At 43.7% G+C, this 18042-nt stretch overlaps 1 protein-coding gene across 1 annotated transcript in view; it reads right to left on the bottom strand.

Annotated features, from left to right (window-relative positions):
• The window catches only part of LOC306823283 (GON-4-like protein), a 56848-nt gene that overhangs the window by 13851 nt on the left and 24955 nt on the right, over positions 1 to 18042 (bottom strand). Inside the window, exons 20-22 of the mRNA XM_079342739.1 lie at positions 6534 to 7775; positions 6230 to 6455; positions 5994 to 6151 (exon numbers count right to left, since the gene is read on the bottom strand). Of these exons, the coding sequence (XP_079198865.1) occupies positions 5994 to 6151; positions 6230 to 6455; positions 6534 to 7775 (1626 nt within the window). The remainder of the gene's footprint in view (positions 1 to 5993; positions 6152 to 6229; positions 6456 to 6533; positions 7776 to 18042) is intronic.

Genomic DNA, 18042 nt, shown 5'->3' with positions numbered 1-18042 from the left:
CCAACTGTTAAAGGAGCAGTCAAAGACAATAGAGTGAAACCAGACATGATTAGGGTGATTATCATTAAAGTGACCAGTGCTCAGTAAGGTGACTATCAATATGCATTCTTATCTTATTTATTTATTTGAACAGGGGCAGTGTACAATATACATTAACCTCAGAAAGGAGAGATGCATTGTACCAGGTTGTAGCACTTGTGCTAATTTCCACCTGCAGTCCCTGGGCAGGCTGTTGTTAACATACAAAGTATGTTCACTCCAAAGCATTACATTGCATTTAAAACTATCACATACACACTAAAAACATAGTGGATAAAAAGAGGTACTAACTTTCACATACAAACTAATCACATTACATTGTGGGAGCAGGCTTGTTTTAAAAGAAGCCATTTTTTGGCCTGCTGTGAAAAAGTGTTAAAATGTACACGTGGTCAGCTCTGTTGGCAACTTATTCCACTCTCTGACGGCCACACTGGAGAAAGCTGAGCTGCCGAATGCTGTTTTACACAAGTGACTAACACAAGTGTCCAACTGGGGGCTGACTCTGAGGTCAGCAGTGCAGATGAGGAGTGTACAGTCTTATGGCCTATAGGGGGACAAAAGAGTTCTTGAGTCTGTCCGTGGAGCACGACTGTGACAGCAGTCTGTCACTGAACATGCTCCTCTGCCCGGTGAAGGTGCTGTGCAGAGGGTGGTGTGTGTTGTCCATGATGGAGAGCATTTTGTCCAGAGACCTCCTCTCTGTCTGTTGTTCTGTATGTTCTTCAGTCATCTTGGCTTGCTTGACTCAATTCAAGTGAATTGCTCCCCCTGCTCTGTCAGGGTGTATGCAGTTCGCTGCTCCTGTGGTCGAACGCTTGGTGCGCTAATTGCCCCTCGAGGATAAATAGAGTTTCAAAAAAAATAAAAAAAATCTACCTGTTCTACAGTCATCTGTTCTTCAGTCATGAAGAACTACTACAGTCATCTGTTCTACAGTCATCTATCTGTTCTTCAGTCATCTATCTGTTCTTCAGTCATCTATCTGTTCTTCAGTCATCTACCTGTTCTTCAGTCATCTACCTGTTCTTCAGTCATCTACCTGTTCTTCAGTCATCTATCTGTTCTTCAGTCATCTACCTGTTCTTCAGTCATCTACCTGTTCTTCAGTCATCTATCTGTTCTGCAGTCATCTACCTGTTCTACAGTCATCTACCTGTTCTACAGTCATCTATCTGTTCTACAGTCATCTATCTGTTCTACAGTCATCTACCTGTTCTACAGTCATCTACCTGTTCTTCAGTCATATACCTGTTCTACAGTCATCTGTTCTACAGTCATCTATCTGTTCTACAGTCATCTACCTGTTCTTCAGTCATATACCTGTTCTACAGTCATCTGTTCTACAGTCATCTATCTGTTCTACAGTCATCTATCTGTTCTTCAGTCATCTACCTGTTCTACAGTCATCTACCTGTTCTACAGTCATCTATCTGTTCTACAGTCATCTACCTGTTCTACAGTCATCTGTTCTACAGTCATCTATCTGTTCTACAGTCATCTACCTGTTCTACAGTCATCTACCTGTTCTACAGTCATCTACCTGTTCTTCAGTCATATACCTGTTCTACAGTCATCTGTTCTACAGTCATCTATCTGTTCTACAGTCATCTATCTGTTCTTCAGTCATCTACCTGTTCTACAGTCATCTACCTGTTCTACAGTCATCTATCTGTTCTACAGTCATCTACCTGTTCTACAGTCATCTGTTCTACAGTCATCTATCTGTTCTACAGTCATCTACCTGTTCTACAGTCATCTACCTGTTCTACAGTCATCTACCTGTTCTTCAGTCATATACCTGTTCTACAGTCATCTGTTCTACAGTCATCTATCTGTTCTACAGTCATCTATCTGTTCTTCAGTCATCTACCTGTTCTACAGTCATCTACCTGTTCTACAGTCATCTACCTGTTCTACAGTCATCTACCTGTTCTACAGTCATCTATCTGTTCTACGTCATCTATCTGTTCTACAGTCATCTATCTGTTCTTCAGTCATCTACCTGTTCTTCAGTCATCTATCTGTTCTACAGTCATCTACCTGTTCTTCAGTCATCTATCTGTTCTACAGTCATCTACCTGTTCTACAGTCATCTACCTGTTCTACAGTCATCTATCTGTTCTTCAGTCATCTACTTGTTCTACAGTCATCTACCTGTTCTACAGTCATCTACCTGTTCTACAGTCATCTACCTGTTCTACAGTCATCTATCTGTTCTACAGTCATCTGTTCTTCAGTCATCTACCTGTTCTTCAGTCATCTATCTGTTCTACAGTCATCTATCTGTTCTTCAGTCATCTACCTGTTCTACAGTCATCTATCTGTTCTACAGTCATCTATCTGTTCTACAGTCATCTATCTGTTCTACAGTCATCTGTTCTACAGTCATCTATCTGTTCTTCAGTCATCTACCTGTTCTACAGTCATCTATCTGTTCTACAGTCATCTATCTGTTCTACAGTCATATACCTGTTCTACAGTCATCTGTTCTACAGTCATCTACCTGTTCTCCAGTCATCTACCTGTTCTACAGTCATCTATCTGTTCTTCAGTCATCTACCTGTTCTTCAGTCATCTACCTGTTCTGCAGTCATCTATCTGTTCTACAGTCATCTACCTGTTCTCCAGTCATCTACCTGTTCTACAGTCATCTATCTGTTCTTCAGTCATCTATCTGTTCTTCAGTCATCTACCTGTTCTGCAGTCATCTACCTGTTCTACAGTCATCTACCTGTTCTCCAGTCATCTACCTGTTCTTCAGTCATCTACCTGTTCTACAGTCATCTACCTGTTCTTCAGTCATCTACCTGTTCTACAGTCATCTATCTGTTCTCCAGTCATCTACCTGTTCTTCAGTCATCTACCTGTTCTACAGTCATCTACCTGTTCTACAGTCATCTACCTGTTCTACAGTCATCTACCTGTTCTACAGTCATCTACCTGTTCTTCAGTCATCTACCTGTTCTACAGTCATCTACCTGTTCTACAGTCATCTATCTGTTCTCCAGTCATCTACCTGTTCTACAGTCATCTACCTGTTCTTCAGTCATCTATCTGTTCTTCAGTCATCTATCTGTTCTACAGTCATCTACCTGTTCTACAGTCATCTACCTGTTCTTCAGTCATCTACCTGTTCTACAGTCATCTACCTGTTCTACAGTCATCTATCTGTTCTCCAGTCATCTACCTGTTCTACAGTCATCTACCTGTTCTTCAGTCATCTACCTGTTCTACAGTCATCTATCTGTTCTACAGTCATCTATCTGTTCTCCAGTCATCTATCTGTTCTACAGTCATCTACCTGTTCTTCAGTCATCTACCTGTTCTACAGTCATCTATCTGTTCTACAGTCATCTATCTGTGCTACAGTCATCTATCTGTTCTCCAGTCATCTATCTGTTCTACAGTCATCTACCTGTTCTTCAGTCATCTACCTGTTCTACAGTCATCTATCTGTTCTCCAGTCATCTATCTGTTCTACAGTCATCTACCTGTTCTTCAGTCATCTACCTGTTCTACAGTCATCTATCTGTGACATAAATCTGTGATTCAACAGAACATAATGCCTTCTCAGTTAAATATACTGTAACAGATGTGTATGTGACACAAAAGTCAAAATATACTGTATATTTATGCCGTGCATGCAATACAACTCTGACCCTTTTATTCTGAAAGGCGCTACGTTCTTATTACTTCCGTATGGACGCACGGGTGAGTGAAGGTAAACGTACAAACCCAACAAGGGTTTCTTACAAAACGTTACGCAGCCAGAGATGCAGCCGTCAGGACGAGTTGCCAGAAACAGTAAGCTGTTTTCTGATGCTTATGTTTGTTGTTGATGTTCATTAAGGAGCATTTATTGGACTCTGTTGCACTGATGGAGAAAAAGGAGCACATGATAACGTGCCACTCTCCTGACGCTCTGTAACCAGGCAGGTTGAGGACATCGCTGCAAACTTGGAGCTTCAGCTGAAGGACACAGCGGCCAACTATGATCATTTTCAGAAGATGCTTGTCCTATTTGGATTCAACTACATATGTGAACAGACTTTCTCAGTGATGAAGTTAAACAAATACAAACACAGATCCTCCTATCAGCTGTCATTCACATAGACACCTCAGACAGAACTGAATGTCCTTGTTGAAGCCCACGATAGAATCAGAATCAGTTTTATTGGCCAGGTATGTTTACTGTGCTCTCTGTGTACAATGTAAACATTAAATCATAACAATGAGCTAAAAATATAAAAAGGTAATTAAAGACGAAGGCTGGATTATTCTCACTGAAGTGACAAACATTCAAAGTTATTGTTTGGACTTGTTATAAAGTTTTTCTTTGCTTGTAAAGATAACCAAGTTAAAAATAAATGTCACAACATTTCACTGTTTATTACTTCTATAGCAGTATTTTCTTATTTGACCTGTGCACCACAATTTAACAAAGTCTATTTCTACAAATATTTACAGACTGTTTTTATTCTTCCCATTGCCAGCACCAGCTATTCAAAATATATGATTTAGTATTTTACAGTGAGAGAACGTTGAGCAGAGTTGAAGTTATCGTTGATGCGGCCCTCTGACAAAATGTAGGTTTCTCATGTAGCCCCTTGTAAAAAAAGATTGCCCACCCCTGCAGTATAGGCAAATGCTATGGATGCGAGCCTCCATAGGTTGCACCACTGGCACCCCAATGAGTGAGGTAGAAAACTTGAATATAAGAAGAAGAAATATAAACAAAAATGCGTTTAAGTATGACTAAATATGATTAATCTATGATCCTTTTCATGCTATTATTTAGTAATGTTTCAAAAGAAGCCATGAAGACACAGTTACATCATATTTTAAGGCTCTATTTTCTTGCCTCCTGCCTGACCCAACACATCACTGCTGTGTGTTACCTGCTCATCGTGGAGAAGAAGGGCAGCTGACTTATATTAGAAGTCAGTGACACTGATCGTATCGATTAAATCACGTAATAAAACGACCGTAAAGTAAAAACAGAAACAAAGTGACCAGGAGCTCAGGGATGGAAAAGAAGAGGAGGAGGAAGAATCTGCAGAAGACACAGAGCTGTAAGGATCAATGATTTATTATGTTGGACATAAGCTAGCTTGTTATGTTAACATCAGTTATTTCCACTGTACTGTTGATTTACTCTTATTTAGTTTTGTACATATTGGTCTTTAATTACTTGTTCTTATTTTTCGTTAATTGTTCATATTTAATGTGTACATTTGTACAGAGAGAGCACAGTATACCAAAGTTAAATTCCTTGTGTGTTAAACATAAATGTCCAATAAAGCTGATTCTGATCAGGTAAAGATTATTCAGGTTAATAAAACCAGTGTAAGAAATGTTGTTCTTATGTTGTTCTGGGAACAAAACCTACTTCTGTATTCATTGACATTTTAGTGTACTTAGTTAGCTTTTACCCTAACATGTTTATTTTCCACCTCTTGTTGTCATTAATAGTTTGAAGCTCTTTTTAGAGTTTTATTGTCTAAGAGCATGAATGCATTTTGTACAGAAGTTGTCACTAATGTGTGCATGGTGTATTTATGGTGCTTATAATGAACACGTTTGGGCTCACCTGAGTACTGCTCTGTAGAGAAAATAATACTTTGTGTTCATACTATTATAAAATGCACATTTTTTACAGACACATTTACAGTCCTCCCCTGCTGTCCCTGAGCCGTCTGTGAACACTGTTTGTTCTGGGGATTGGCAGCCCAGCGAGGGAGGGGGGAGTGTGAGTGAAAGTCTTTTTTATGTGTTGCACTGTGCTGCGGTCATGGTCGACTAATGTTGTTATAAATAATTAAACAAAGAGTTGGGCTGGACCTGTTTGTGAAGTGTCTGCAGAGAACAAGTGTGATGAATTGTATAAATACAGAATTATCGATGAAACAGCATGTAGAGTGTGAACAGGATCAGAGGCTTTGGCGTCTTACCCGGTTGAGGTAGCTCTGTGCAAATGCAACGTCTTTGCTCTCTCTGTGCGGGTCGTTGTCCAGGATGTTTTCATCATACAGCAGGAACAGTTTAGTGGTGTCGATGCAGTGGCGCTCCTGACGACTCCTTCTCAGACCACGAAGAGGACGACTTCGCCCTGTGGCGAGTAGAGAATCTTTCAGAACACGTCACGTTAATAACACGTCGGCTTGAACATTACAGAGACAGCTCTAACCTCTCCCTCGTCCAGGACGATTTCCTCCTCTTCTGGGCGTCCCCTCGCCTTGTATCTCCTTTGTTTCCCTTCCCTCTCCTGACTCCTCCTCCTTAGGCACCTCCTCCTCCTCTTCCTCCTCGTCTTCCTGAGAGCCAGGGGAGGTAGGAGAGTGATCCTCTTCTGAGTCTCCATCTGCACAGAGCCTCCGCTCTGCCGCCAACCACGTCAGTTGCTTCATGGTTTCCTGAAAAGGTCAAAAGTTAGCTGCTTCAGACTTTTTCTCTATGATCATGTGACTGACAATCGAGGACTTCCTGTTTACCTGTAACTCTGGAACAGACAGTACAGACTCCTCAGAAGCTGATGACATTACTTCCTCTTCATCTTCATCCTGTGTAAGGTCATCAAAGTCCTCCTCCTCCTCGTCCTCCTCCTCCTCCTCGTCCCCCTGCTGATCCTGATCTTCATCCTTATCCTTCTCTCCATCCTCTTCCTTCTCTCCTTCTCCACCCTCCCTATGTCCCTCCTCCTGTTCCTCCTCTCCCTTCTGCCCTCCTCCTCCTTCCCTACCTGCATCCTCCTCCCCTGCTCCTCCTTGATCTCCCTCCTCTCTCCTGTCTTCTTCCTCTTCACCAGACTTCTCTCCTCCGTTCAAAGTGACCAAAACTGGACCAGTCAAGTCCTCCTCTAGCTTGTCCTTCTGTCTTGCACAGGACAACCTTGGATTGGCTGTTGAAGTGAAACTTTCCTCCTCCTCCTTCCATCTCTTGTCAACTGGGAGAAATAACCTTGTGGATTGCAGCTCAATCTCCTTCGGCTCCTTTTTGACAGATTTTTCTAACTTTTGCTTGACAGCATGATGTGAGTTAGTGGTCGGAGCTTTATGTTTGGTGTTAGCAGTGAACTGAGCTGTGGGTTGTGAGGTAGAAGTGGGTGGAGCTATGGGTTGTGAGGTAGAAGTGGGTGGAGCTATGGGTTGTGAGATAGAAGTGGGTGGAGCTATGGGTTGAACCTGCGGTGTCCACACCGTCCGAAGGACTAAATACCCTGGATTTAGAGCAGCAGCTGAGCATGGCATTATGGGACTTGGAGTATCAGGGTAGGTCAGAGAGGGGAGGGGTAGGAGCAGGGGTGTGGAATTGCTCTTCTGTTCCATAAAAAAGTTCTGATGCACTCTCTGGCCAACAGGAAGGCAAGACTTTGTAATAGTAGGACATGCAGTGTGGGTGGGGACTGCATGAACAGCAGCCAATGGGACAGCCCTATAGGGTTGCGGCAGAGCAGCTAATTCAGCTACACCTGGAGGGGGAGGGGACAGTAAGTTCATTGGTTGCATATGAACCTGTCTGTCTGCCTTTACATCGACTTGTCTGTCCTCCAAGGCTTTGGCCAGGGGCAGCAGTGATGCATTATGGGCCAATTTGAAGATGCGTTTGTGAGGGGTTGCTGAAGGATGGGATTTGCTGAGCCAGTAGGGGTGAAGCCTTAGTGTGCAACCTGGAGGGAGGGAGGGAGGGTACGAGCTGGAATCCAGAAGAGTCTTCTGGATGATCAGCTGACTGTTCTGTAGGTGAGAACCATCAGAGAATATTACCATCAGTGTGTGAATGGATGAGTTCATACTGATGGACTCTGCAGCAGCCTCTACCATCAGTGTATGAATGGATGAGTTAATACTGATGGACTCTGCAGCAGCCTCTACCATCAGTGTGTGAATGGATGAGTTCATACTGATGGACTCTGCAGCAGCCTCTACCATCAGTGTGTGAATGTGTATATATGGATGACTTAATGCTGATGGACTCTGCAGCAGCCTCTACCATCAGTGTGTGAATGTGTATGAATGGATGAGTTAATACTGATGGACTCTGCAGCAGCCTCTACCATCAGTGTGTGAATGTGTATGAATGGGTGAGTTCATACTGATGGACTCTTTACTCTGCAGCAGCCTCTACCATCAGTGTGTGAGTGTGTATGAATGGATGAGTTCATACTGATGGACTCTTTACTCTGCAGCAGCCTCTACCATCAGTGTGTGAATGGATGAGTTCATACTGATGGACTCTGCAGCAGCCTCTACCATCAGTGTATGAATGGATGAGTTAATACTGATGGACTCTGCAGCAGCCTCTACCATCAGTGTGTGAATGGATGAGTTCATACTGATGGACTCTGCAGCAGCCTCTACCATCAGTGTGTGAATGTGTATATATGGATGACTTAATGCTGATGGACTCTGCAGCAGCCTCTACCATCAGTGTGTGAATGTGTATGAATGGATGAGTTAATACTGATGGACTCTGCAGCAGCCTCTACCATCAGTGTGTGAATGTGTATGAATGGGTGAGTTCATACTGATGGACTCTTTACTCTGCAGCAGCCTCTACCATCAGTGTGTGAGTGTGTATGAATGGATGAGTTCATACTGATGGACTCTTTACTCTGCAGCAGCCTCTACCATCAGTGTGTGAATGGATGAGTTCATACTGATGGACTCTGCAGCAGCCTCTACCATCAGTGTGTGAATGTGTATGAATGGATGAGTTCATACTGATGGACTCTTTACTCTGCAGCAGCCTCTACCATCAGTGTGTGAATGTGTATGAATGGATGAGTTAATACTGATGGACTCTGCAGCAGCCTCTACCATCAGTGTGTGAATGTGTATGAATGGATGAGTTCATACTGATGGACTCTGCAGCAGCCTCTACCATCAGTGTGTGAATGTGTATATATGGATGACTTAATGCTGATGGACTCTGCAGCAGCCTCTACCATCAGTGTGTGAATGTGTATGAATGGATGAGTTCATACTGATGGACTCTTTACTCTGCAGCAGCCTCTACCATCAGTGTGTGAGTGTGTATGAATGGATGAGTTCATACTGATGGACTCTTTACTCTGCAGCAGCCTCTACCATCAGTGTGTGAATGGATGAGTTCATACTGATGGACTCTGCAGCAGCCTCTACCATCAGTGTGTGAATGTGTATGAATGGATGAGTTCATACTGATGGACTCTTTACTCTGCAGCAGCCTCTACCATCAGTGTGTGAATGTGTATGAATGGATGAGTTAATACTGATGGACTCTGCAGCAGCCTCTACCATCAGTGTGTGAATGGATGAGTTCATACTGATGGACGCTGCAGCAGCCTCTACCATCAGTGTGTGAATGGATGAGTTCATACTGATGGACTCTGCAGCAGCCTCTACCATCAGTGTGTGAATGTGTATGAATGGATGAGTCCATACTGATGGACTCTTTACTCTGCAGCAGCCTCTACCATCAGTGTGTGAATGTGTATGAATGGATGAGTTAATACTGATGGACCCTGCAGCAGCCTCTACCATCAGTGTGTGAATGTGTATGAATGGATGAGTCCATACTGATGGACTCTTTACTCTGCAGCAGCCTCTACCATCAGTGTGTGAATGTGTATGAATGGATGAGTTAATACTGATGGACTCTGCAGCAGCCTCTACCATCAGTGTGTGAATGTGTATGAATGGATGAGTTAATACTGATGGACTCTTTACTCTGCAGCAGCCTCTTCCATCAGTTTGTGAATGTGTATGAATGGATGAGTTAATACTGATGGACTCTTTACTCTGCAGCAGCCTCTACCATCAGTGTGTGAATGTGTTTGAATGGATGAGTTAATACTGATGGACTCTGCAGCAGCCTCTACCATCAGTGTGTGAATGTGTATGAATGGATGAGTTCATACTGATGGACTCTGCAGCAGCCTCTACCATCAGTGTGTGAATGTGTATATATGGATGACTTAATGCTGATGGACTCTGCAGCAGCCTCTACCATCAGTGTGTGAATGTGTATGAATGGATGAGTTCATACTGATGGACTCTTTACTCTGCAGCAGCCTCTACCATCAGTGTGTGAGTGTGTATGAATGGATGAGTTCATACTGATGGACTCTTTACTCTGCAGCAGCCTCTACCATCAGTGTGTGAATGGATGAGTTCATACTGATGGACTCTGCAGCAGCCTCTACCATCAGTGTGTGAATGTGTATGAATGGATGAGTTCATACTGATGGACTCTTTACTCTGCAGCAGCCTCTACCATCAGTGTGTGAGTGTGTATGAATGGATGAGTTCATACTGATGGACTCTTTACTCTGCAGCAGCCTCTACCATCAGTGTGTGAATGGATGAGTTCATACTGATGGACTCTGCAGCAGCCTCTACCATCAGTGTATGAATGGATGAGTTAATACTGATGGACTCTGCAGCAGCCTCTACCATCAGTGTGTGAATGGATGAGTTCATACTGATGGACTCTGCAGCAGCCTCTACCATCAGTGTGTGAATGTGTATATATGGATGACTTAATGCTGATGGACTCTGCAGCAGCCTCTACCATCAGTGTGTGAATGTGTATGAATGGATGAGTTAATACTGATGGACTCTGCAGCAGCCTCTACCATCAGTGTGTGAATGTGTATGAATGGGTGAGTTCATACTGATGGACTCTTTACTCTGCAGCAGCCTCTACCATCAGTGTGTGAGTGTGTATGAATGGATGAGTTCATACTGATGGACTCTTTACTCTGCAGCAGCCTCTACCATCAGTGTGTGAATGGATGAGTTCATACTGATGGACTCTGCAGCAGCCTCTACCATCAGTGTGTGAATGTGTATGAATGGATGAGTTCATACTGATGGACTCTTTACTCTGCAGCAGCCTCTACCATCAGTGTGTGAATGTGTATGAATGGATGAGTTAATACTGATGGACTCTGCAGCAGCCTCTACCATCAGTGTGTGAATGTGTATGAATGGATGAGTTCATACTGATGGACTCTGCAGCAGCCTCTACCATCAGTGTGTGAATGTGTATATATGGATGACTTAATGCTGATGGACTCTGCAGCAGCCTCTACCATCAGTGTGTGAATGTGTATGAATGGATGAGTTCATACTGATGGACTCTTTACTCTGCAGCAGCCTCTACCATCAGTGTGTGAGTGTGTATGAATGGATGAGTTCATACTGATGGACTCTTTACTCTGCAGCAGCCTCTACCATCAGTGTGTGAATGGATGAGTTCATACTGATGGACTCTGCAGCAGCCTCTACCATCAGTGTGTGAATGTGTATGAATGGATGAGTTCATACTGATGGACTCTTTACTCTGCAGCAGCCTCTACCATCAGTGTGTGAATGTGTATGAATGGATGAGTTAATACTGATGGACTCTGCAGCAGCCTCTACCATCAGTGTGTGAATGGATGAGTTCATACTGATGGACGCTGCAGCAGCCTCTACCATCAGTGTGTGAATGGATGAGTTCATACTGATGGACTCTGCAGCAGCCTCTACCATCAGTGTGTGAATGTGTATGAATGGATGAGTCCATACTGATGGACTCTTTACTCTGCAGCAGCCTCTACCATCAGTGTGTGAATGTGTATGAATGGATGAGTTAATACTGATGGACCCTGCAGCAGCCTCTACCATCAGTGTGTGAATGTGTATGAATGGATGAGTCCATACTGATGGACTCTTTACTCTGCAGCAGCCTCTACCATCAGTGTGTGAATGTGTATGAATGGATGAGTTAATACTGATGGACTCTGCAGCAGCCTCTACCATCAGTGTGTGAATGTGTATGAATGGATGAGTTAATACTGATGGACTCTTTACTCTGCAGCAGCCTCTTCCATCAGTTTGTGAATGTGTATGAATGGATGAGTTAATACTGATGGACTCTTTACTCTGCAGCAGCCTCTACCATCAGTGTGTGAATGTGTTTGAATGGATGAGTTAATACTGATGGACTCTGCAGCAGCCTCTACCATCAGTGTGTGAATGTGTATGAATGGATGAGTTCATACTGATGGACTCTGCAGCAGCCTCTACCATCAGTGTGTGAATGTGTATATATGGATGACTTAATGCTGATGGACTCTGCAGCAGCCTCTACCATCAGTGTGTGAATGTGTATGAATGGATGAGTTCATACTGATGGACTCTTTACTCTGCAGCAGCCTCTACCATCAGTGTGTGAGTGTGTATGAATGGATGAGTTCATACTGATGGACTCTTTACTCTGCAGCAGCCTCTACCATCAGTGTGTGAATGGATGAGTTCATACTGATGGACTCTGCAGCAGCCTCTACCATCAGTGTGTGAATGTGTATGAATGGATGAGTTCATACTGATGGACTCTTTACTCTGCAGCAGCCTCTACCATCAGTGTGTGAATGTGTATGAATGGATGAGTTAATACTGATGGACTCTGCAGCAGCCTCTACCATCAGTGTGTGAATGGATGAGTTCATACTGATGGACGCTGCAGCAGCCTCTACCATCAGTGTGTGAATGGATGAGTTCATACTGATGGACTCTGCAGCAGCCTCTACCATCAGTGTGTGAATGTGTATGAATGGATGAGTCCATACTGATGGACTCTTTACTCTGCAGCAGCCTCTACCATCAGTGTGTGAATGTGTATGAATGGATGAGTTAATACTGATGGACCCTGCAGCAGCCTCTACCATCAGTGTGTGAATGTGTATGAATGGATGAGTCCATACTGATGGACTCTTTACTCTGCAGCAGCCTCTACCATCAGTGTGTGAATGTGTATGAATGGATGAGTTAATACTGATGGACTCTGCAGCAGCCTCTACCATCAGTGTGTGAATGTGTATGAATGGATGAGTTAATACTGATGGACTCTTTACTCTGCAGCAGCCTCTTCCATCAGTTTGTGAATGTGTATGAATGGATGAGTTAATACTGATGGACTCTTTACTCTGCAGCAGCCTCTACCATCAGTGTGTGAATGTGTTTGAATGGATGAGTTAATACTGATGGACTCTTCACTCTGCAGCAGCCTCTACCATCAGTGTGTGAGTGTGTATGAATGGATGAGTTAATACTGATGGACTCTTTACTCTGCAGCAGCCTCTACCATCAGTGTGTGAATGTGTATGAATGGATGAGTTAATACTGATGGACTCTTTACTCTGCAGCAGCCTCTACCATCAGTGTGTGAATGTGTATGAATGGATGACTTAATGCTGATGGACTCTGCAGCAGCCTCTACCATCAGTGTGTGAATGTGTATATATGGATGACTTAATGCTGATGGACTCTGCAGCAGCCTCTACCATCAGTGTGTGAATGTGTATATATGGATGACTTAATGCTGATGGACTCTGCAGCAGCCTCTACCATCAGTGTGTGAATGTGTATATATGGATGACTTAATGCTGATGGACTCTGCAGCAGCCTCTACCATCAGTGTGTGAATGTGTATATATGGATGACTTAATGCTGATGGACTCTGCAGCAGCCTCTGCCATCAGTGTGTGAATGTGTATGAATGGGTGAGTTCATACTGATGGACTCTTTACTCTGCAGCAGCCTCTACCATCAGTGTGTGAGTGTGTATGAATGGATGAGTTCATACTGATGGACTCTTTACTCTGCAGCAGCCTCTACCATCAGTGTGTGAATGGATGAGTTCATACTGATGGACTCTGCAGCAGCCTCTACCATCAGTGTATGAATGGATGAGTTAATACTGATGGACTCTGCAGCAGCCTCTACCATCAGTGTGTGAATGTGTATGAATGGGTGAGTTCATACTGATGGACTCTTTACTCTGCAGCAGCCTCTACCATCAGTGTGTGAGTGTGTATGAATGGATGAGTTCATACTGATGGACTCTTTACTCTGCAGCAGCCTCTACCATCAGTGTGTGAATGGATGAGTTCATACTGATGGACTCTGCAGCAGCCTCTACCATCAGTGTGTGAATGTGTATGAATGGATGAGTTCATACTGATGGACTCTTTACTCTGCAGCAGCCTCTACCATCAGTGTGTGAATGTGTATGAATGGATGAGTTAATACTGATGGACTCTGCAGCAGCCTCTACCATCAGTGTGTGAATGTGTATGAATGGATGAGTTCATACTGATGGACTCTGCAGCAGCCTCTACCATCAGTGTGTGAATGTGTATATATGGATGACTTAATGCTGATGGACTCTGCAGCAGCCTCTACCATCAGTGTGTGAATGTGTATGAATGGATGAGTTCATACTGATGGACTCTTTACTCTGCAGCAGCCTCTACCATCAGTGTGTGAGTGTGTATGAATGGATGAGTTCATACTGATGGACTCTTTACTCTGCAGCAGCCTCTACCATCAGTGTGTGAATGGATGAGTTCATACTGATGGACTCTGCAGCAGCCTCTACCATCAGTGTGTGAATGTGTATGAATGGATGAGTTCATACTGATGGACTCTTTACTCTGCAGCAGCCTCTACCATCAGTGTGTGAATGTGTATGAATGGATGAGTTAATACTGATGGACTCTGCAGCAGCCTCTACCATCAGTGTGTGAATGGATGAGTTCATACTGATGGACGCTGCAGCAGCCTCTACCATCAGTGTGTGAATGGATGAGTTCATACTGATGGACTCTGCAGCAGCCTCTACCATCAGTGTGTGAATGTGTATGAATGGATGAGTCCATACTGATGGACTCTTTACTCTGCAGCAGCCTCTACCATCAGTGTGTGAATGTGTATGAATGGATGAGTTAATACTGATGGACCCTGCAGCAGCCTCTACCATCAGTGTGTGAATGTGTATGAATGGATGAGTCCATACTGATGGACTCTTTACTCTGCAGCAGCCTCTACCATCAGTGTGTGAATGTGTATGAATGGATGAGTTAATACTGATGGACTCTGCAGCAGCCTCTACCATCAGTGTGTGAATGTGTATGAATGGATGAGTTAATACTGATGGACTCTTTACTCTGCAGCAGCCTCTTCCATCAGTTTGTGAATGTGTATGAATGGATGAGTTAATACTGATGGACTCTTTACTCTGCAGCAGCCTCTACCATCAGTGTGTGAATGTGTTTGAATGGATGAGTTAATACTGATGGACTCTTCACTCTGCAGCAGCCTCTACCATCAGTGTGTGAGTGTGTATGAATGGATGAGTTAATACTGATGGACTCTTTACTCTGCAGCAGCCTCTACCATCAGTGTGTGAATGTGTATGAATGGATGAGTTAATACTGATGGACTCTTTACTCTGCAGCAGCCTCTACCATCAGTGTGTGAATGTGTATGAATGGATGACTTAATGCTGATGGACTCTGCAGCAGCCTCTACCATCAGTGTGTGAATGTGTATATATGGATGACTTAATGCTGATGGACTCTGCAGCAGCCTCTACCATCAGTGTGTGAATGTGTATATATGGATGACTTAATGCTGATGGACTCTGCAGCAGCCTCTACCATCAGTGTGTGAATGTGTATATATGGATGACTTAATGCTGATGGACTCTGCAGCAGCCTCTACCATCAGTGTGTGAATGTGTATATATGGATGACTTAATGCTGATGGACTCTGCAGCAGCCTCTGCCATCAGTGTGTGAATGGATGACTTAATACTGATGGACTCTACAGCAGCCTCTACCATCAGTGTGTGAGTGTGTATATATGGATGACTTAATACTGATGGACTCTGCAGCAGCCTCTACCATCAGTGTGTGAATGGATGACTTAATACTGATGGACTCTGCAGCAGCCTCTACCATCAGTGTGTGAATGGATGACTTAATACTGATGGACTCTACAGCAGCCTCTACCATCAGTGTGTGAGTGTGTATATATGGATGACTTCATGCTGATGGACTCTACAGCAGCCTCTACCATCAGTGTGTGAATGGATGAGTTAATGCTGATGGACTCTTCACTCTGCAGCAGCCTCTACCATCAGTGTGTGAATGTGTATATATGGATGACTTAATACTGATGGACTCTGCAGCAGCCTCTACCATCAGTGTGTGAATGGATGACTTAATACTGATGGACTCTACAGCAGCCTCTACCATCAGTGTGTGAATGTGTATGAATGGATGAGTTAATACTGATGGACTCTACAGCAGCCTCTACCATCAGTGTGTGAATGGATGAGTTAATGCTGATGGACTCTACAGCAGCCTCTACCATCAGTGTGTGAATGTGTATGAATGGATGAGTCCATACTGATGGACTCTTTACTCTGCAGCAGCCTCTACCATCAGTGTGTGAATGTGTATGAATGGATGAGTTAATACTGATGGACTCTGCAGCAGCCTCTACCATCAGTGTGTGAATGTGTATGAATGGATGAGTTAATACTGATGGACTCTTTACTCTGCAGCAGCCTCTTCCATCAGTTTGTGAATGTGTATGAATGGATGAGTTAATACTGATGGACTCTTTACTCTGCAGCAGCCTCTACCATCAGTGTGTGAATGTGTTTGAATGGATGAGTTAATACTGATGGACTCTTCACTCTGCAGCAGCCTCTACCATCAGTGTGTGAGTGTGTATGAATGGATGAGTTAATACTGATGGACTCTTTACTCTGCAGCAGCCTCTACCATCAGTGTGTGAATGTGTATGAATGGATGAGTTAATACTGATGGACTCTTTACTCTGCAGCAGCCTCTACCATCAGTGTGTGAATGTGTATGAATGGATGACTTAATGCTGATGGACTCTGCAGCAGCCTCTACCATCAGTGTGTGAATGTGTATATATGGATGACTTAATGCTGATGGACTCTGCAGCAGCCTCTACCATCAGTGTGTGAATGTGTATATATGGATGACTTAATGCTGATGGACTCTGCAGCAGCCTCTACCATCAGTGTGTGAATGTGTATATATGGATGACTTAATGCTGATGGACTCTGCAGCAGCCTCTACCATCAGTGTGTGAATGTGTATATATGGATGACTTAATGCTGATGGACTCTGCAGCAGCCTCTGCCATCAGTGTGTGAATGGATGACTTAATACTGATGGACTCTACAGCAGCCTCTACCATCAGTGTGTGAGTGTGTATATATGGATGACTTAATACTGATGGACTCTGCAGCAGCCTCTACCATCAGTGTGTGAATGGATGACTTAATACTGATGGACTCTGCAGCAGCCTCTACCATCAGTGTGTGAATGGATGACTTAATACTGATGGACTCTACAGCAGCCTCTACCATCAGTGTGTGAGTGTGTATATATGGATGACTTCATGCTGATGGACTCTACAGCAGCCTCTACCATCAGTGTGTGAATGGATGAGTTAATGCTGATGGACTCTTCACTCTGCAGCAGCCTCTACCATCAGTGTGTGAATGTGTATATATGGATGACTTAATACTGATGGACTCTGCAGCAGCCTCTACCATCAGTGTGTGAATGGATGACTTAATACTGATGGACTCTACAGCAGCCTCTACCATCAGTGTGTGAATGGATGAGTTAATGCTGATGGACTCTACAGCAGCCTCTACCATCAGTGTGTGAATGTGTATGAATGGATGAGTTAATACTGATGGACTCTACAGCAGCCTCTACCATCAGTGTGTGAATGGATGAGTTAATACTGATGGACTCTACAGCAGCCTCTACCATCAGTGTGTGAATGGATGAGTTAATGCTGATGGACTCTGCAGCAGCCTCTACCATCAGTGTGTGAATGGATGAGTTAATGCTGATGGACTCTGCAGCAGCCTCTACCATCAGTGTGTGAATGGATGAGTTAATGCTGATGGACTCTGCAGCAGCCTCTACCATCAGTGTGTGAATGGATGAGTTAATGCTGATGGACTCTGCAGCAGCCTCTACCATCAGTGTGTGAATGGATGAGTTAATGCTGATGGACTCTGCAGCAGCCTCTACCATCAGTGTGTGAATGGATGAGTTAATACTGATGGACTCTGCAGCAGCCTCTACCATCAGTGTGTGAATGGATGAGTTAATGCTGATGGACTCTGCAG

Source organism: Symphodus melops, assembly GCF_947650265.1.
Source record: "Symphodus melops genome assembly, chromosome: 5".
In the NCBI taxonomy this organism is placed as follows: Eukaryota; Metazoa; Chordata; class Actinopteri; order Labriformes; family Labridae; genus Symphodus; species Symphodus melops.
The sequence above is the reverse complement of the archived record's forward strand: the minus strand, read 5'-3'. Positions and strand labels throughout refer to the sequence as shown.